Source organism: Girardinichthys multiradiatus, chromosome 14, assembly GCF_021462225.1.
Source record: "Girardinichthys multiradiatus isolate DD_20200921_A chromosome 14, DD_fGirMul_XY1, whole genome shotgun sequence".
NCBI lineage: Eukaryota > Metazoa > Chordata > Actinopteri > Cyprinodontiformes > Goodeidae > Girardinichthys > Girardinichthys multiradiatus.
Window position 1 is genome coordinate 20415524 of NC_061807.1, and position 21828 is coordinate 20437351.

At 39.1% G+C, this 21828-nt stretch overlaps 1 protein-coding gene and 1 long non-coding RNA gene across 2 annotated transcripts in view; one reads left to right on the plus strand and one right to left on the minus strand.

The window, feature by feature from the left end:
- The window catches only part of pcxb (pyruvate carboxylase b), a 424891-nt gene that overhangs the window by 393230 nt on the left and 9833 nt on the right, over nt 1-21828 (plus strand). Inside the window, exons 22-24 of the mRNA XM_047386393.1 lie at nt 5539-5718; nt 13976-14150; nt 14647-14720. Coding sequence (XP_047242349.1) covers nt 5539-5718; nt 13976-14150; nt 14647-14720 — 429 coding nt within the window. The remainder of the gene's footprint in view (nt 1-5538; nt 5719-13975; nt 14151-14646; nt 14721-21828) is intronic.
- LOC124880942 overlaps nt 12830-21828 on the minus strand; it is a 94358-nt gene continuing 85359 nt past the window's right edge. The window contains exon 5 of the long non-coding RNA XR_007041507.1: nt 12830-13052. This is a non-coding gene — a long non-coding RNA (uncharacterized LOC124880942). The remainder of the gene's footprint in view (nt 13053-21828) is intronic.

The following is a 21828-nucleotide window of genomic DNA, read 5'->3' on the forward strand; positions in this document are numbered from 1 at the left end:
TGTGGCAACATGTCCATAACATTTCTGTGTTAAACCCTTTTTTTATGTTAGGAATACTTAATATTCTTATTTTCTGAGAAACAGAATTTTGGGTTTTGAATGAAATAGCTGAAATATATTTATCACCATAATATCACAAATGGCTGATTTTTTTTTTCTTTCTACTATCATGCAATTCTAGTTACAATTACTCCATGCACAGTAAGTGATAGAATAGTGAAGTCCTCGGCCCATGTCAACTTTATTTTATGTAACACTTTAAACAAAACTGTGCACCAAAAAAGGGCTTTCATCTTCTAAAAATGGTTTTAAATACATGTGCCTTTATATATACAGATGCTTTATACTGTAGACCTCAGTAACTGCAGTTGGCTGCAAATATTAAACTGATTGCAGTGAATAGCTGTGAAGCTCAGTCTTCCATAGTTTAAATTTATAAAACATTATCCTAACAAACATCATACAGCCTTAGATTACTCTAGTACCACCATGAAGCTGAAAAGTCCTGGTTTCAAATACAATCCTGGTACATGAGCGCACAGAGCTGGTGCCATTTAGGATCAGATGCCAGAAACTTGTAATTGCTTCCCTTCCCAGACTTCAAAATTTTTCTTCTAACGCCATTATCTGCTCATAATTGTATTTCCAATAACTTGGATTGATGGCCTGTTGCGTGCAGCTTTGAGATAATTCTCAGATGGTGTTGAGTTCTTCTGCTTTACTGAAAATGTCACTATGGTTTCACAAGTCTTGCATGTTTGATTCCATCATTTCATATTAAATTACAGCTAGTAAATTAACACATTTCAGATGTTCACTATTTTATATTTTTGTTTCTCCTTTTTGTCAGATTAATAATGAGTAATGGGTCCATTGAATTGTCAGCAGACATAAAATAAAGCCATTTTTAAATAGGCTGAAACTTCAGGTATTTGGAATTACAGCTCTAAGATTTTTTTGAGAAGCTGGGATAATATTTGCCTTTTATTCAGAATATATTAAAAGTTTCACATATCTCTTATACAGCTGATATTAATTGTTGTGAGTTGAAAAGGAGTTGCTGTGGATGCAGAGCAGAAGCAAAGAGAAGAATGAGACGAATGAACTCTAAGCCCTACAAAGGACCCAGCCAGAGTATCGGGAATGCAGTGTTATGTGTTTCACTGAGACATGGCCACAGGACCATTTTCCTGACTCCAGCGTTTCTCTGCCAGGCTTTCTGAGCAAACGAGCAGACAGAGATTTAAAGAGGAGCAGCAAACGCAAAGGAGGTGGACTGGCAGTACTTGTAAACAACAAATGATGTAATCTAGGAGATGTTACTGTGAAGTGTCGTCTCTGCAGTCCAGATATTGAACTGTTAGCAGGACGATTTCATCCATATTATTTATGTTCACCAGTGTTATTTTGGCAATAGTTTAGGTTCCACCTTTAGCTGTTGCCGACACCTCATGTAATGCCATCAGCTCATTTGTTGCTAAGCTACAGACACAACACCTCAATGCGTTTGTGGCAATATCTGGTGATTTTAACCATGCTTCACTCTCTGCTACATTTTCAACATTTCAACAGTTTGTCAGCTGCTCTACCAAAGAAAACAAAACGTTGGATTTGTTTTATGCAAATGTCAAGGACTCATACATCTCTAAATACATCTCTAAAGCAAGAACCTCCTCTAGGCAAATCACATTAGTCTTGTTTTACTCTGCTCAAAATGTAAGCCCCTTGTTCAGAGACAACCTGTAATAAAGAGAACTGTGACAAGATGGTCACAGGAAGCTGAAAAAGCTTTGCAAGGTTGCTTTGAGGCTACAGACTGGGACGCACTGGGCCAGCCATATGGAGAGAACATCAATGCCATGACTGAGTGTGTAACCAATTGTATAAACTTCTGTGTAGATAACGCCATCCCCACCAGAATGCTGAGATGCTTCCCCAATAACAAACCCTGGATCACCGGTGACCTGAAGACTTGCTTAACAAGAAAAAAAGCCTTCAGAGAGGGAGACAGGGAATTATTGAGGAGTATAAAGAAGTAACTTAAAGTCAAGATAAGACACAGCAAGGAGGTGTACAAGAAGAAGCTGGAGAGCAAACTCCAGCAAAACAATATCAGAGATGTGTGGTCAGGAATGAAGATCACTGGCTTCAAGCAGAAGGACGATTGGCGCGATGGATGTCTGGACAGAGCCAATTAACTAAAGGCATTCTTAAATAGGTTCAGTTCAGAAACAAGCTCAGCATCCTCCTCTCCTGCTCACAGCCAAACAGACATCTCACCCTCCTATGACCAACAGCTTCCCTGTCACACCTTAAATATTTTATCTTCCACCTCAGCCATGGATCCTTTTGCTTCCACATGTTTGCCTTCAACCAAATCAGACAATGCTGATGCTCCCTTTGCCTCCCCCTTCCACCTGTCTGTCTCAAGTCAGGTGAAGAGACAACTAGAAAGACTGAAATCCCACATCATGAAGGTCCTAGAAAGACTCCTGTTGGCCCACCTGAGTAAGCAAACAATAAACCATCAGGACCCCCTTTAATTTGCTTATCACAGTGGAGTTGGAGTTGAAGATGCCATCATACACCTGCTTCAACAAACCCACTGTCATCTGGACAAAGCCAGCAGCACTGTGAGGATCATGTTCTTTGATTTCTGCAGTGCATTTAATACAATCCAACCTGATTCGGTTTGTCAGAAACTAAAGAAGACTCAGGTGGGGGCGTCAACCATCTCCTGGATCAAAGACTACCTGACAAACAGACCACAGTTTGTGAGACTGAAGGGTTATGAGTCTAACCAGGTCGTCAGCAACACAGGAGCACCACAGGGGACTGTACTCTCACCATTCCTTTTTACTCTGTACACCTCAGACATCCAGGAGAGGAGAGACTGCTGTCATCTACAGAAATACTCAGATGATTCTGCAGTCGTGGGGTGGATCAGAGATGGACAAGAAGCTGAGTACATGGAGCTGGTGGACTGCTTTGTGGCATGGTGTGGAAACATTCATCTCATCTTGAATGTGAATAAAACAAAGGAGATAATTGTAAATGTAAGAGAAACAGGAATAAGTCAAACACTATTTCCATCATGGCAGAAGAAGTGGAGGTGGTAGAGGAGTATAAATACCTCGGAGTTCACCTGGACGACAGACTAGAGTGGAGATGCAACTGTGAAGCCATCTACCAGAAGGGACAGAGCAGACTGTACTTCTTGAGGAAGCTAAGGTCCTTCAGTGTTTGTGGCAATATGCTACATATCTTATATAAGTCCATTATCTCTATTACCATCATCTGCTGGGGTTGCAGCAATCAGAGCCAGTGACTGGCTCTGTTCTGGGGACTCCTAGAACCTCTGGAGATCATTATTTAAAGTAGGATACTTTAAAAAAGAACAACACAATGGAGAAACCTGAACCACCCTTTACGAGACCATTGTACAACGTCAGAGTCTTCTTTGGATCTGCTGTAAGACCGCTACAGGAGATCCTTCCTGCCCACAGCTAAAACATTTAATTTCCCTTTAGGGATTAATAAAATTTAATGAAAAAACACAATGTCTGAATGTTCACTAAAACATTTATTTTAAACATGAGAAACCAATTTCAACTTTGCAAAGTGAGAAAAAAGGCAGAGAAGGGATTCTAGTTTATTTTGAAGTAACTGATATTAGCATCAGCATTTTCACCAACATAATGGTCTCTCCAGGGATTTTAACAGTCAGTTTGAATCACTTAAGCCTTTCTGCAAACAGTCAAGGAGAGAAATCTATTGCTATTTTTTCAAATGCCAGTCAAACTGAGTTGTAGGTTTTCTAGCAAGGAAGTACATTCTTGTCTCATTTATCAGGGAATATTTCTTGTTTTTATCATGCCTCAACAAGCACCTAAATCCCAGAAGATTGTGGAATTCCCTGAGGGATGAGCTTCAGGTGTCACTCAGGACATTTTGTCAAAATGTGTCTAAGAAGCAGGTGTCAGCTACCTTAATCGGGGATTCTTTGGGGAATATCTCATCTTACTGAATCCATATTTGTTCATTTACTCTTTCTTTGTCCCATCCTTCTTTAGTGCGTACAAACTCCCAGGAAAATGAAAATAGTGTAAAATGGGATCTAGTCTTTTTCCTCTGGAGCCCCTCAAAACCTAAACTCAAAGCTTTTCTGCATGTAATTTGGTTTTAAGTTTTCTAAGAGTTTTCTTTGCACCCCTGGTATTTCATTTACAAAGCATGCTGTCTGGTGTTTTATAGTTTAATTAACCATTTCCACCCTTTTTAAACATCCGATTCCCAGAGGAAAGTCTGTAAGATGCCTTGAATCATCTCTTGTTTAATTACAACAGAAGAGTTAGTTGTTTAGTTGATATTCCCATCAGTGCCTAGTTCTGTCAACAAAAAATCAGCTAATCAACATTATGCAAAATAACTTATTGTTGTTATAATTACTGGATATAATATAATGTTCTTTTAATTGATCAATCCTTCTCTGCGTTGTCTTTGTTCTTTATTTCCTGGTTTAGTTTATGGCAGTTACATTGCCTTAATGAAGCATTTGTACCCCTTGCCCCTTTTCACAATTTGTCACATTTTAGTCACAGACTTCAATGTATTTAAATTTTGTTATAGACCACCATAAAGTAGTGAACTGGAAGGAAGGCAATATATGAATTTCAACATTTCTTAATAAGAAAAATCTGAAGGGTGTGGCATGCGTTTGTATTCACCGCTCCTGAGTGAATATTTAGTTGTAAATATAACTGCAAACATTTTGGGGAATGTCTCAACTAGTTTCAAAGACTGAAATATGTCTCCTTTCTTTTTTGCAAAATAGCGCAATTTCAGGCAGAATGGGTGGAGAATTCTGAAAACCAATTTAGAAGTCTTAACACAGATTCTTAAGATCTCTGCTTTGACTAGGCCATTCTAACACATGAATATTCTCTAATCTGTTACATTGTAGCTCTGGCTGTATGTTTAGGGTTGTTGTCCTGCTGGAAGGTGAACCCCCACCCTGGTCTCAAGCCTTTTGCAATTTCTAACAAGTTTTGTTCCAGGACTGCCCTGTATTTAGCTACCACCATCTTCTTTCTTTTTTAAGGAAAAGCATTCCTACAGCATGATGCTGCCACTACCATGACCTGTAAACCAAGCGATGAGGGGTTCCTGAGATATAAACCTCTTGTCTAAGTAGTGTTCTCAGATATAAATTTGTCTCAACAGTGTCCTTAAGTCTCTGATAGTGATGTGTAGTCAACAAAAAGACTAATGTTCCCTTAGAAATGCTCAACCTCTTTTAGCAGAAAACTGTTTATATTATCCTGAATGTTTTCTGAGTGAGAGGTCCTTTTTCCACTGAATTGCTGATTGTGTTATTTACCAAGTGAGACTAATAACAGCACCTCATCATGGCCTGAGTCCAGCCAACGTTGATCAGTATGCAGATATACTTGTCAGTTTCATGTTATTTCTCTGCTTTAAGTAGCACAGGCGGTTTAATACTGAAACGCTTCTCATAACTTTGATTTCTTTTTCTAGGTGACTCCATCTTCAAAGATCGTGGGTGATCTCGCTCAGTTCATGGTGCAGAACAACCTGACCAGGGCAGAGATGGAAGAAAGGGCAGATGAGCTGTCCTTCCCCCAGTCCGTGGTGGAGTTCCTGCAGGGATACATCGGGATACCACACGGTGGCTTCCCTGAGCCCTTCAGGTCCAAGGTACTGTAGTTGGCTCTGTGTTCCTACATGCATAGATGCTTTGTCTTGATTTTTACCTCTTGCAGGTGCTGGTCCTTTCTCCACACTTCATACTTCTCAAGCTATGATCATTTCGTCCCTAACTATTTTGGGTAGGAAAAGAAGCCGTCTGCCGCAGGATATTTTTTTGACAACCAATATTGATTAAGATGCAGCTGAAGACTTACTGTTAGTCCCCAGGTGCCTCTTAATCATAGAATATTATAAAATATTTAACGTATGTCAGCAGCAATCTGTCTTCAGAAAATATTGCGTTGCTTCAGTAAATTAGTTGTAATATTTAGGCATTTTTGATTATTAATCTCTGTAGCTGATCAAAATACTAAACAAGGAAGAGAAACATCGTCTCAAAGTACATTAGTACTTAAGGGTTTGACTTTGGGTATGGCCTAAATGGCAAGGTGCACTCTGACCCAAAGTAGCTTCTTTCATCTAACAACAATCTAACTGAATACAACCTAAATGGTGATGTAGGTAAATAGAAATGCTTGTTAGATGATAACCGTTTTTGCATCTCTTTAAGCGATTATTATTCAAATAAAAACCCTAAACAAATCCTCCCAAACCAGCCTCCTTACATCTGATGTAATCCTTTAGAGAACTTTGAGGATGGATACAAAACCCAGCTTTTTCCTTTTATCCTCTTGTCTGTTCTCCTTTCTTCATGTCTACAAACAGCCAGGTAGAGGCTTGTGAACACGTCAGTGGCCATCAGCCAGAAGTCTTTGTGTAATCTCAACACGTGAAGAAAGAGAAATGTGTCACGCTGTTCCTAACTCCATCCAGTAGATCTGAGGGAACTTGACATTTACAGAAAGAAAAATAGTTTTTTTTTAATAAGTAGAAATCTGCTGGTATCCCCACTAACATTCACACTAAGCTGTATGTAAAATATGAAATATTGGCTGAGAGACAATACCTGCTCTTTTTAAAGGTCACCCATTTTTCCACTGTGGGGCAGCCAACAGTTAGAATGAACTCTTGCATCTCTGCAGAAACTGAAAGGTTTCAATAACCTGTCCTGTCAGCTTCATGTTTGTTTTTACTTGAATTCACTGCTAAATTGCTGCATTATGAGCCTGTTTGTCCATTTACTGGTAAAGTCATACAGTTGATTGTTTCCCTCCTGTCCTCCTTTCTCTTTGCCTTTGTGAAACGAACTCCTGTCATCCTGCTAACCTTGGCATTTATTCATCCGACTCCTTATTCTGGCGTCTCCCTGATGGTCCCAGCCTGGGCAGGAAATCATTATCTGGTTCACGCAGTAAAGTTTTATATGCACTCATCATTTTGTTGTCCAATGAGCTAACCCCTCCCTCCTACTTCCCTATGTTTAAAGGGATTGCTCAATCCAGCTCTCCATCCCAACGGGTCCGGACTTCCCTAAACCTGAAAGATCTTACTAAGCAGGTTTAATGAAAGTTCTGTTTAAGCTGGTGTCGGGAAATGACTCGCCTAGCCTCTGACAGCCTTCATACAAAAGTCTCGCCCTTCTTCAACTGGTGGTCTGGACCACTGAGTAGCCTATCGCAGTTATCCACACTTTCAACAGTCACTTTTGTTCACGGCTGCTCATTCCCTAATATCACAACTGGCTCTTGGTATATGGACTAGGTTAGTTTTAGTGGCTCGGCACGAGACCCAAGGGCGCTGTTTTAACAAACTTTGCTAAGGCAACCTATAAAAACCTCCTAAAATATCTTAGAACCAGGCAACAAGACTTTTTACCACCAATGAAAAACCAAAAATACAGTGACTCAAATAATTGAATGTCCACAATTTAACTAGAATTTGATATGCTTTCTTTAATTAGTAACGCTTTAGCAGGGATCTGTAACAGCTTAAATTCGGCAACACATAATAATTTCAATAATAGAAATGAATCAATCAACTCAACCTGTCTTTCCCTGATGCTGAAACTAGTGAGTTTGGAGAGGCTTTGAAGACGGAGGCTCATCCATCCACCTGATGGAGAAGATTCTTCTGGTAACGAGTGGTTTCTTGAAGGGAATACGACTTAATCTTCAGTTTTCTTCCTCTAAGTGACAGGCACTGATTCTCCAGGCTTCGATGGTTAAACAGGATCTTTGTTGTCATATGTCTCTGAAGACAGTAGTTTCCAGAGGCTAAAGAGTTGAAGGAAACCCAGAGACATAAATGAGGTTGATTCAGGACTTCCAGAAGCCTGAAACTTAGAGCAATCAGCTGTTCACCGATCAAATTCACTTCTGTTGTCTGGATAAAAAGGCTTTAGATGAAATCAGATTCTTAATCTTGAGGCACAGTCCTTTCTGGGGAACACGGGTTGATCCTCTCTTTTTAATGCAGTCAATCAGTTGGGCTGTGTCTCTGTTCCTTTTCCATCTGAGCTTCTTTTCTCCGTCCGATCTTGTTCGCTGGTCTTCTGCGAGGAAACAACCCCGTTCCCTCCTTCAGCATTGATTCATGGTGCTTGATGCTTTCACCAGTCAGCCCTTATTAGGCTTCTCAGTTATTGCACAACCTATTCAGCTCAGCTTCTTGGTTATTGCTCAATACTTTAGTCATGTTCATCGTGACTTTCTGGTTCTGTTTCTCGGCCTTGGAGATGCCGCTAATAGCCACGTAGCTGGCTGTAGACTCATCCTCCCTTCCTTGTGCTGGTCTTCAAAAGATTCGCTGTCAGCATGCAGCCGGCTCTCGTCACTCCTTGTCATCCTCCAGTTCTTTCCCTAATCTGCTCAGTTTTAAACTTTACACAGTATTACACATTTCATTCTCAGCTTTCAGCATTTACTTTAAAACACAGTTACAAAACCATCACTTCTTTCTTTTTATTCATGCTTCACAAATGATTAACGTTATATCTCTTTCATATATAGCTGATTGAGAATGTCAAACCTTATTGTTTTTTTTACTCTAATTCTCAGTTCTTACCCACATTTCAATCATACATCTTTTAACTTGTTAATCAAAGGTTACTAATTTCATTTAATACATGTGAAAGAATGTAAAATCATCATACATCATTGGATACATGTTGTTTATATTTCTGCAAAAGATAAGGCAGATAATATGTGGCTCCACACAGGCCTCTCCAGTCTCTCAGCTCCAGAATATGAGAACAAGCTTGTTTCACTTCCTACTGCTTCACCTGTGTGTTTTAATAATTATTGCATGGATTACACATAAGGATATTTATTGTAACTTTTATGGAGTTAACTGTGAGCAGTTACTAAATGTTGCATGGATTACATGGAAAGATCTCACCTTATTTTGACAATCAGCATAAATGTCATGTTAACTTTGGGCTTTTAATGAATGAATTGAACCATTAATTTTGTAGGGCAGAATTAATTTACAAAAAAACACCTTCGATAATTTGTAAGAAAAAATTGGGTGGACAATTTTAGATCTGTTGAAGAATTTTCTCTGTGTGTCCCTAAGCAGATTTTCTTAATCATTAACAACAGATATTTAACCACCATTATTGATAAAATTAGATTTTATTTACTGATTGGCTTTTAAGCATAGTCCACACATTTTAGTAGTGTGTAGGTTGAGGAGGTTCCAGAAAATTCAATGTTAGCCGGATTTTTTAATTCTAAAACCAATTTAAATGTGTGTTTGAGATCATTTTCGTACTGGAACAGCCAACTGTGTCCAGGTATTAACTGTCCCGCTGATAATATGAGAACAGGTTGGAAAACTTGGAGGTTGTCGTCCACCTCTGTTATTTCATCCACAGTGCACCAATATCACTAGTAGCAAAATAGCCCCACAACATGATGCTGCCACATCTGTGTTTGACTCATCCAAACATACTTGGTGCTCCTGTGGCCAAATGGCTCAGACCTTTCTCTGGAAGGCCTTTGGCCCGTCGGTCTGCCAGGCTTAAAAACTGATTTTAATCCTAAACGTTTACCTGGATACATAAACAATAAAATTATTAATAATAATGTGGGCTTAAAGGTGTCCATTTTGGAGCAGGAGCTTTGTTCTTAGTCACCACCCCCTCAGTCCAAGATGATGTCAGTCTACTGTGGACAGGGACACTGGTTTTCCAATAGTTTCCAGTTCATGGTAGATGTAAGCTTTGTTGGCTCCTGGCTGGTTCCTGAACATCCTAGTCTGTCTTCTATCATTTGAGGGTGATAGTTGTAGTCTATGATTACCAGCACACATCAAAACTGGGTTTTAATTGCATAAAGCTAGCGAACATTAAGCTTCTGAAATCGCCTTGATTAAATATGCATGGACTTTGCCTATAATCTGCGTTTGTGGCAGGAATCCAACAATTTAAATGAACTTTACCAAATCTGCATTGCTCTAAGGAGTGGTCAAATATTTAGTCTGAGTTGTGGACCCAATTCCTTTTAAACGTTTCTAGTTATTTTTGTATCGTTCCAGACCAGTTTTTCCCATTCATGTCCATAATGACCGCATGGAAACTGTTGCTGTTTAAACTGCTCTCCTGTTACTGAATCGGCCTGTAAAAACATGGTGGACAGCTAAGATGTTCAGTCACATCTTTTCATCTCTGTCAGTATTCTAGCCATCGTGCTAAACGATGCACTAATGAATTTGATAGATAATTTTCCCCAGATTTCTCCCTGCTCTTTATTCGGTCTCGATGCTCCTTTCATATTTTAACAGTGTCAGATAAACACATTAATTCAATATTTTGAGTAAAAATTTAAATTTTATTTAGAAAGTTTCCTTAAAGTATAAATTTTCCCACAGAGACCAAAATCATCTTTATCTCCCTGATGTGTTTAATAATTACCTCTTAATCACCTAAAACCATTTTGTTTGCCTCTCTTTCACTTGTTTTGAATTTAACGACAGGGAAGCAGCTCGTTTCATATTAATCTGATTGTGACTCCTCATCTTTGGGTGCATTAGATGTGACTAATTTACATACCTTTTAATTTGAGGTTCATTTGTTAACACAGGCACTTTCCCACACACTCTGCTATTGTCTGTACGTCTCCCACACTTCAACAGTCAGCGGGTTTCAGCAGAAGACGTCCTCAGAGGAGACGACGTTAACGAGCAGGAACTCCAGTGAGCCTGCCATCTTTGAAGTCTCTCTCAAACACAAATGACTCAGCTATCTTTGAACTGTTCGCCCTGTGACTAATGGCGTTGCACTTACTCCTTTGTCTGCACATTTCCACAAGGCATGAGCACACAAACACACACACACACACACACACACACACACACCCTTACTGATAGGATCCAGCAGCTGTTTAATGATATTCAAACACACCATCGCTGTGTCGGCCCAGGAGACTGCATCGTGTGAGTCTTTAAATAAACACACACGGCACTACTTTCACAAAATTAACAAAAATATTCGAGCTCAGGGCGATCATTAGCGGTGATTCTGTCTAACCAATTCTGAGTCTCTGATACAGAGAGCCATGAAGGTGTGCTATAAGCTGATTCTTGCAGGAAACACTGAGGGAGAGAGATTAATTGTATGGAGATTTGTTCCACACTCTTTTCTCCACCTGGAAACCCATTATTTACAACTAGAACAGAATAACTGGCAAAGATGTCACACAGGTGCATGTTGGGAATTTATGATATCATTAGCAAGTTAATGTATTTCAATAATTCAATTCAGAATATAGATTTACACACAGATGGACATAATTAGAGCATTTATGTTAATTATATTATGGTGGTGGCAGCATCATGCTGTGGGGAGTGTTTTCTACATTCGTACAGGAGTTGATGGAAAAATGGATGGAGGTTTAAAGACAATGACTAAACATGCAGCCAGAGCTACAGTGAAATGGCTGGATTAAAACATATTCATGAGTTAAGAGTGACCCAACACTTTTGATATTTGTAATTTCAGATTGAGTTGGTTTGAGTGAGTACAAAGTACTCAGTCAGGGCATCGGAATACAAATATACTACCCTTTTTTGTAAAGGTAACTGTAGGTAAACAAATACTCAGGGGATTCCGGGATGTTTTTGTCATTTGTCAGGAAGTAATCAAAGTGATGTTAGCGCACTTAAAAATATTACTTTTCCCAAGACATTTTTGTACAGATTTAATTTTCCAGTACAAAGTACAGATGAAACAGTTCAAGTAAGTTAAATTTTAGACAGGAAGTGGGCGCACTGTGCAGCGTTGGCTTGGTGTGTCAGATTACAGAACAGAACCTTTCATTAATGTAAATTCTCTCATTGTTGCATTGCTTGAATGGCCTTTACTACTGCTGTCATTCATCAATGGATATGGAAGGTGAACTACTGTGAAACCTTTTGAGAATAAAATCTTATACTGAATCGATAGGTTTCAGTTTGTTCCTTCATGCAAAGTACACATCGGGGCTGTTTCCACCAAACTGGATCCAGAACCAAACCAATACCATTGTTTACTTAGCAGCATTTCTTTCTGTTCAGGTTGTGCATCGTAACACGGGTCCTATCTCAACACAAAGAACAGCTTTCTTCAGGTGTTGGAGTGATAAAATACTGAGCTCAAACATAAATGAAAGGTTTGCTTAATGTGGGATTGATGTAAGCTACCTGTTTTCATCTAACCGCTGCTTTGATATTTCATCACGCTGTTTAAATAGGATGATGCACTGCACAGAGCTGCAGGTACTGTCATTATTCACAGCTCTTGATAAAACACAAGCTGGTGTTATTAGTGTGTTAATACGGTGATCTGTGTCTCCCTGCACTGTGCTCCTCTACAGCAGAGGTTTTCAAAGTATCACCTTAGGAAAAACCCAGTTTTTCAAGAAGGGCCATAAGGACAGACATTAAAACAAGCAGTTGCTCAAAAGAGTAAAGAAATCTCCCAGATGGGATATTCGTGGTTGTTGACTTAAATCTTGTACTCAAAAACTGAGTGATGTTTCAACACATACAAGAATGTATGGAAGGGTGCTTAAATCCAGTTATCCCAAAGCTCTAAATGGTTTCCAACCAGTTACCCAGACAACAGTAGGGATGAAGATACTTGGAAAAACTAGAAATTCTCATCATGTTTCTATGGATCACAGAGAAGTTGAAGATGCAGCAGTATCCTTGTTGAACCTGATTGCTAAACTCCTGGGAAGAAGAGGTTCTGGTGCTCAATTTTTGATTTATTTATTTTTCTCAGGCTTCAATACAAAGTGGTATATCTTAGAAAGTTTTTAGAAAAGTCTCAAGCAAAATCTTGCAGGCTGGAATCTGGATTTTTTACCCAACAGGTCTCTTAACGGTCCAGATAAATGGGATCCTGTCCAATCACATATGCTCCTTGGGCAGAGGGATGCATGCTCTCGCCCTTCCTGTTGATCCTGTACACAAACGTCTATTAGAACACACACAAGCCCATTTTGCTTCTCCAGAATACCGACAACAGCCACGGACCATTTTCTTAGATGATGTTCAGTTAAAACATATCTAAGACTAAAGATAAGATTGATTTCAGAACATCTTCTCACAGCAGGTTCTGTCTAAATAAATCAGTTGGAGGAATTTGTTCAGTCTTATAAATACCTTGGAACATCTACTGATTTAGGACTGTGGAAACCAGGGGTCCAGCTAGTCGTGTTTGAGAAGCCTTTTGTCTTCTCTACATTGATGAAACAATGATGGCTTCCTTTTATCCTATTACTGAATCAGCTCTATCTTATTCTAGGTGGCATGATTAGATTATGCCTGTAAGGCAAGTGGTCAAGCAGACTGATGAGCCACAGCTTCCAGTGGTTGTCTGGTGTAGTTTTTCTGGAGGACTCATCTTTACATACTGGGTTTAAGGTTCGTGTCCAAGACTGCAGAACATGATAGAACATGGTGTTGTTCCAGCAGCTATCACTAAGATGAACAAACTTTAGCTTTGGCCGTTACGTCCTGATTAAACATTTTACCTACATCTGCTTTCAATTTTCTTTTTATATAGGCTTTATTTGGTATGTTGTCTGTGGCGTCTAGATTTAAATGCATCTGTGAGGATAGATTGCTCGATCAGTTTCTCACCAAAACCCAAACCCAAAAGTCAATATGGCTGCTGTGCAAATATAGGTTTCAAGTAATCTTTTAATTTTACCAAAATGTTTATCTAACTGGAAGTAATATAACATTTAGGATTGATCCTGCCAGAATCCTCACTTGAATCTGAAAGAGAATCTATGAGGATTACTACCAATTAGGGTGATGACAGGGCTGTGGAAAAGCAAACTGGTTCTTTCCTAAATCCTCTCACTTTGTTTAATCCCAGGTGCTGAAGTCTCTTCCACGTATTGAAGGTCGTCCTGGTGCCTCTCTACCACCGATGGACTTCAAGAACCTGGAGGATGGACTCCGAGCCGCACATGGGGACGATATCACCCCTGAGGACGTAATGTCCGCATCCATGTACCCCAAGGTGTTCCAGGAGTTCAAGGAATTTACTGGTGAGTGAGCAGACCTCACTCAGATCTGTTTTAGCTTGTAATGCAACCCATTGCTCTCATGTTTTGTGACTGTACAAATACATTGAACCATTTGTGGAAATTATTTTGTTTGTCAGTTTAGAGACACTAAACCAGAAGAGACCAAGTTTCAGTAGCATTCAGATGCCGGGTTTAACCACGGCTTTATTGCTATGTGCAGAACCACGCCACTGATGATTATAAACAGCTCCTGCTCCTTTACGAGGCTCCGTAATTAGCCCGTGGTGCTTTATTCACAGCTTCACTGAAGAATGTACACAATCACACAACTAATCTCATCAGAGTTCCTGCTAATTACACCTTCAGTTTAAAATATTAGGCTTTTTTTTCCCACACCGCATCTTCTCACAGCCTGTTTGTGATTGAGCATTTTCATTGTAAAGTGTGTAAATGTTATGCAAATCTAACAATGTAAACTGTAGACACAGTTGTTTTATTTGTTTCTCTGTTTATTCAGCCAACTTTGGTCCAGTGGACTGTCTCAGCACCAGGCTGTTCCTGGATGGACCCAAGATTGCAGAGGAGTTTGAGGTATTTCCATACAAAGTTCTATACTAATACAGTAGCTGTATCACCTGCAGACTTAAATATTTAACACAGATCTTATTAAGGTATATATTTTCCATTTGATGGAGAAATTGGCTATTTAGGGTCTTGCTGTAGTTTGAAGCTGTTCTCATGGTTACCTCTGATTTTTGTAGTTTTGGTCATAATTGGAAGATGGTTGTTTTCATTCCTACATATATTAGGTACTGGATGTCTGCCTCTTTCACTATGATTTACACATATACTCAATAATCTATTCACTGATCCAGTTATTTATAGGAATTTTGGGTTAAAAAAGACATCCCCAAATAAAGAGCTGAAGGTCCTACACATTATGGAAACATTTGGAATTTAACTCCAGGTCTGAATAATAATGGAAATAAAATATGGCAAAATTGTTTTATCCTCACTTCGTTCTCTTTTCCATTGTCTAAATGTTGTGACCTTCCTTTCATCCTGGATTCCACCCTCATAGTTCCTTTACACATTCCCAACTCTCTATCATGTCCTTCCGTCTCGCATCCTTGTCTCCTTCCTTCCACCCTATTTTATGCCCTTCCTTCTTTTCTTCCACTCTTCCTTGTGTCCTACCTCCATTCCTTGCTTGTGTCCTTTGTTTTGCCCATCCTTTAGTCCATCTGTCCTTCTGCCTTCCACTCTTTCTTCCCCTGTGTCCTCCCTTCTTCAGCTCCTCCTGTCTTTGTCCTTTCTTCAACTTAAGCTTATTCTGTCCTCCTTTCCTTCATTGTGTCCTTATCTCTCTTCCATCCGTCATGTCTTCTGCCCATGTCTTTATTCTTATATTTCTTCTATATTTGTTTCCTGTGTCCTTTTTTCCATTTAGCTTCAGGTTTCTGTTGGCACCATATCCAGCCCTGCTTGTTGTACTCGTATCTACCCAAAATCTGTGGTGGATGTTTGTATTTTAGATTTTAAAATGACTGTAAAGAACTGGGAATCCTGGAAAATAGTCTGGAAAAGTCTGGAATATTGCATGAATAATGTGTAGGAACCCTGAAGAACTGCAAGAAAGAGCAAGTAGAAGAGATTCTGTGGCCAAATAATTTACACTGACTTGTGAAGATTACTGTTTGTTTACTCTTTATTCTGGTGTGGGTGGAATATAGAATGAAAAGGGGACAAGTATCAGGTCAAATTGCGTTTGCATACATATTGAGGCTAGAGGAGCAAAGCAGCAAAACCTAAAATACAACTTTCCTCAAGGAATTTCGACACCTGCCACCAACTTCTGTTTTAACTAGATCTCTGTCATCAGTGTGTTTTGAACTGGTTTAACCCCTACACCTGTGTGCACTCGACAGAAAATTCTGAAGATGCAGAAAGTTGCTCTCTAACCCAGGCTGTTTTTACCCAGAAAGTGCAGCACAGTGGGGGGCATTTCAGAAGACTGACAGCAGAGAGCTGTTTAAAGAGTAAAACTTAGCTTGAAGAGTTCAAATTCAGACTGAAGAGTGAACTCCAAACAGAAAGACTGATGGTATCCTCCACAACAGACAAAGGGCATCCTGGAGTGTAGATTTAGAGTGCAGCAGAGGAGAAACATCTGAACACTGTATAATAGGGCAAAATTATTTTCCAAGAAGCTAATTGTTGTAGAAAGCAATTATTCAGAAATACACTTATTACCAACAGTTATAAGGCATGGCCCTAGTTTGACTTAATTTGTTGTCATTTCAAGTTCTGCTGTCATTGACATTAAAGTTTTTAAAATAAAACTTTGAACATAAATTTAGAAGTAAAAAGCAGTTTTTGAGAGGAGCACTAGCTAATTCCTTGCTGTATGTGCTGAATAGGCGTGAGTCCGGTACCAAGGCCCAAAAAACGTGGGGTTTCAAAACCATTTTCCACACAGTTTATAGTCCTTTTAATGAGATTCTAGGGTAAACGGTGGTTTCTCCTTCTGTATGGCGCACAAAGCAGCATAGTGCTGCCCCTCCCCCACCTGTTGCTGTGCATTCCCTTGTTTTCAGAAAGACAATATTGACTTGTTATACTTGGGTTACTTTAAAGGGCACAAATCATGCAAAATCCACTTTTTTAGCCTTTAAATGTATTTTTAAAATATGTAAGAGTTTTTAGAATATGTAAGAGTGCAGTGAATTTAGTCTCTCTAGGTGTTGCATAGATATCTTCATATTCTGTTTGGGTCGTATTTTTCAGTCCGTTCAGTTTTCTCTATCATCTGTTGTGTTTTTCCAACTGTTACGTCACGGTATTTGTTGTGTAACAGCTAAATAAGGTCATGGACCTCTGACTGACCAATCCACCATATTTATTTCTCGCTGCAATTTTGTAGTCCAAATATTTTGTACTCAAGGATGCCTATGCTGAAAGAGGATAAGTTTGGTTGTTGAGTATATTAAACTCTTCCTTCTGTCTATGGAAACGACAGACGCAGCAAAGAGGTAAGCTGCAAGTAACCCTAAAATGACAAACATTATTTTAGACATCAATTTATTGTTGATATGACGTCCTGACCAGTGTTTTGATAGCAGTAGCATTGTGCTTTCTGCTTATGTTAGCACTGTGTGCTGCTTTTAGCTCCTTGAGGACAGAACCGTACTGCGTGTCTTGAATATTATTATTACATAAACAGTTTTACATTGTTTTTGCCCTTTTTGTCTTGTTTCTGCAATTCTAGATAATTGTTATCAAACTAGAAAAATGTCCGAAAGAGTCAAAGTGCAGCGCTCTTGGACCTGAAGGGGGGGTGGGTGTGAAAATGCCTCAGTAGCATTTAAAGAGACAGCACCAAAACGAGTTGCTCTCAGAAGCTCCTCAGAACAGGAGTAAAAGAGGAGCCTGTGGAGTTGCAATAACAAGTTATAGACCACAACTGAATGATTTAAGGGTGAAAAGGAAGGATTTAATAGCATGATATTTTTAAATGGCAGGACAGCAGAGAGGTTTAATATTTTACCTAAGATGCACTTGGAAACTGTAGAGTGTTCATGCCATGCGTTTGCTTAAGTATGTTCCAAAATATTAATAAATGTTCTCTATAACAATATACCTGTAATAATTAATGTTAATTTAGCAGCAGCAGGAATGGTATCTGGCATTACAACATGTTGTACAGTTGTTGTTTTAAATGTGTCTTGATGCAGTGAAACAGCGGTGTTTTTACTAATGTGAGAATCTCATTGGGCTGTAATGTGATTTACCCCGCTCCATGCTGTGGCAGCTGATCTGATCATTGATTAAACAAACCTCTTTAGCTGAAACAGTTTTCTGGATACTCAGCTGAAACATTGCTGTTACATTAGTCTTAGTTTGGGTTCTTTTTGTTTTGTTTGTGGTAATCTGCCCTTCAGGGTGTTTAGTTTTCCACTTTTGAATAATTTTGAATAATTTAAAAAAAACAACAGTAATACATATTCCCATCTCTAAACAGTGTTGGTTTCATTTATTTGTATGCACCTCATTTAAAATAGGAGAGGCAAATACAAGTAATTAAAATCCACATTTTGTAGGAACTTTAAAAAACATCTTTTTGAATAGGGCTGCTGCAGGGTCAGTTGAATATTTATTTCCCTTTAGCTTTGATATTATGAGTGTTTCTGTTTCTTTTGGTTAAATCAAAGTTAAAAGCTTTGATGTGCGCTGATCAAATTACCGTCTGCATTAAGGGAAAAACATTAAACCACAGCCTTTATTCTCTGTAGTTGCCTTTCATTGCATTCAGAGAGGTGATCTGCACTGTGTGTCATCTTTTTAGCAGCATTAGGTAAAATGTCCAAGGAAAACGCACCATACAGTTTAAAGCCATTTCTCCTACACGTGTCCTTTGTTTACTTTCAAAATTGTTTTATGTAATTCTCACAGTGTGAGCATTGACAGATTTTACCTATTCAGAGTGAGAGCTTTGCAGGCTGAAACAGAAGATGAAAGAAATTGATTTTCCAACTGTCTCATCTGTAAAATGAGATCTTTATATTTGGACATGTTTTCTTTGAAAAGGCAATCTGTCACAATCACTGAATATACTGACAATTGTTCTCAGGCTGAAGATCAGACCACGGTGCATTTACCATTTCATTTAGCTTGACTACTTTAATTTCCAATCACCTCAGATATTTTGGGGTCATTTTTAACATTTAAGTACAGACCTTTACAAAGATTTAAACTAGATTTCAGTAAAGTGTCAAGGTTTTATCATATATATATGTTTCAGATAACTCTAATAAATCCTAAACTCTACACCTGGGGGACATATGTGGTCCCAAAACTTAGGAAATTGTAAGACTTTACTTTAATGCAAAATATGTGTGCAACTTAAACACCATAGAGTTGTTTGTGTTGGATTTTTGGCAATGTACCAGTGATTCCCAACTCAAACTCTGATCTGTATTTCACTAATTCGGTGAAACACATAATATTGTACATCTTCTGTTAGTGAACACCTTCCTGCAATGTTTGACAGCATAAAGCACAGAGAAATGTGTTTTCACCACCTGAAACAAACGTTAAAAACTTCAACTAACTGACTTTTGTTTGACATGCAGCTGGAGGATGGTTGGGTCAGAATATTAATGAAAGTAAATTCAGATTATCTTTAACATTTGTTTTTACATGCACTAAAAACACAAATTTTTTTAGGACTTCTTACTTTATTTAGCTTCTCTGAGAAGTAATGTAAATTTAAAATAGTTTAAAACAAGCAGCATGAAATACGCTTTAACTCCCACCTGCAGGGTAAAGGTCTTATATTCGTATTTTAAAGCTCTGTTAATTCTAGCGATCCTACCCCTGCAGTAAATAATGGATCGGTGTTTTCAAATTGCAAATTTTTTGACAGTGTTTTTGATCACTCTACAATTATGTGTTAAATATTGATGACCTGGTGATCAAAAAGCTGCTAAGCCGAGCTAACCGGCACAGAGTTGGCTCAGTTTGGCTTTCCCACATGAGAGCAGACAGTGAAGTGTGAGCTGGAGCTGCACAGACGTATTGTGTAGGTGGCGGTGTTTGTCAGGCTGCCTGGGTAATTATTGGGCGCTTCTAAGAGGGACGTTTATTTCTGTGCCAGAGCGTGGCAGCTTTTGCAGTGCTGGCTGATTTGCTGAACCACAGGAGGTCGGGACAAAGCACAGACGGACAGAGATAACACTTTGCTACCAAGGCAGCCCGAGTGGTTATCAGGGCAGCTTCAAGGAACAAATCTTTTTGAGGACCAGAGTACGGTGAAGGTGGGAAGTCGCTGATCGCGTGGGACTTGTGGATAACGAAAGAAAAGGCTCTCACAGTAATCCTTTTACGTCTGTTTAGCAGCTCATTTTAAATCGTATCACTGGACCTGGGGCACTGCTCTGTTTTTTTCTTTTTTTATGCTGCACCAACTTCTTTTAGCAGCATTTCTGAAACGTTTTGCAGAGTAATCTAAATCTCATCTCTGCTTCTTTCTGCCAAATTAGGTTGGATCAAACCTCTTTAGACTCACAAGCCCATAACCAAACATTGCAACAGCGAGCACTGCACAAACACACACTTCTTTTATCCCCATTAACAATCAGAATGAGAATATCATTTATTGTCAGACAACAAAACTGAGAAAGCTATCTGGTCTGTGACTGAGCAATAAATTGTGTAAAATAGAAAAATCAAAGCAAATAAAGATAAATTCAAACACGTGCACATTTTGATACTGCTTGCACATTCCCATTATTGCATCTCCCTTTACAACCACTTGGTACCATTGATACCACAGATGTGTCCCGGAAGGGAGACCGGGCCAAGATAACGGCAACCCACTTTAACGAGGACAGTGCAACAGAGTAGTAAGTTGCATGAAACCACACCTAGGGGCACTTGCTGAGAGTGAGGCTAGAGTTTTCACCAGGGCTTTAAATTCCTGAGGGGACACAGGCATCAGATTTAAGTTTATTCCAGACATCGAGGGATGAAAACCCAAAAGCTTTCCTTCCAGGTTTCAGGTATTTACTCCTGGAGCCACGTTTTTCAAAATGTCTGTTAAACAAAGAATGTAATTTCCATTTTTGTTGACATATCAAACAGGATAATAAATAAAACAGATTTTACCCAGAATGGCTTTTATTCCATTTTACAAGAAATTAGACTTTTTATAATGAAATCCTGATGAGAGCTTCATTTTTTAATAACATGATGAATGTCTTTTAAAATAGTTTAAGAATTCATTAATATTTAAAAGTAGACACCATATCTATCTGTTGACTATTCACTGTTTAAATGTTTCTCAGACAAGGCCAACCTTACTTTTAGTGAAGTATTGTGATAAAACTAGGCCTAAATATTGTGTTATGTCCATATCGGGTGCAATATATTCCCCTTTCTCATTTGTGCTTTCATCACTCTGTGACCTTTACTATTTTGGGCAAGAGACTCTGTCCAACTGGCTAAATATTACATTAGTGGGGGCGGCCCACGTATAGAGCGGCTTTGGCCCAAGACGTGGCTGTCCCCTGGTTTGAGTCGTGGCGACCCGTGCCGCATATCTTCCCACTCTTCACCCCATTTCCTGCCTGCCTACTTTCAAAGAAAAATGACAAAGGCCACTATTGCTGCAAAACATGTATAAATATTGTACACACTGATATTGTGATGACGAGATATTTGTGATTTTGCAGCCTTAGAAAGAACATCAGTGTGCTTCAGCCCATTTGGACCATATCAAAACCACCACTGGCGTTGCTTGTCATCAAGAGCTTTTAAGTCACTGATGACCTTCATACCTACAGTATTGCTGTTATGATTTTTCCAGAAACCTGACTGATGTGGTGGCAGAATTGAATTGGTAGCTAAATATTCTTACAGTTCCTCCTTGACCATACAGTCAAGCATTTGAGGCTAAAACGGTGTTTGGTTCGAGTTATTTAAAATTCCTGCAACGCCTGCTTTACATTACACTGATGACAACCCTCTCCATTGTTATCATTAACCCACACACAGTGTACCTGTAGCACAAAAAAGTTAAAGAAGGATCATTAAACTGCATTAATGACATTGAACAGAAATGTAAATGCAGGATTTCACAAGCAGGGACCTTCTTGTGACTCTGAAGGCAACATTTCTCTGCCACAGGTGACACGAGCCA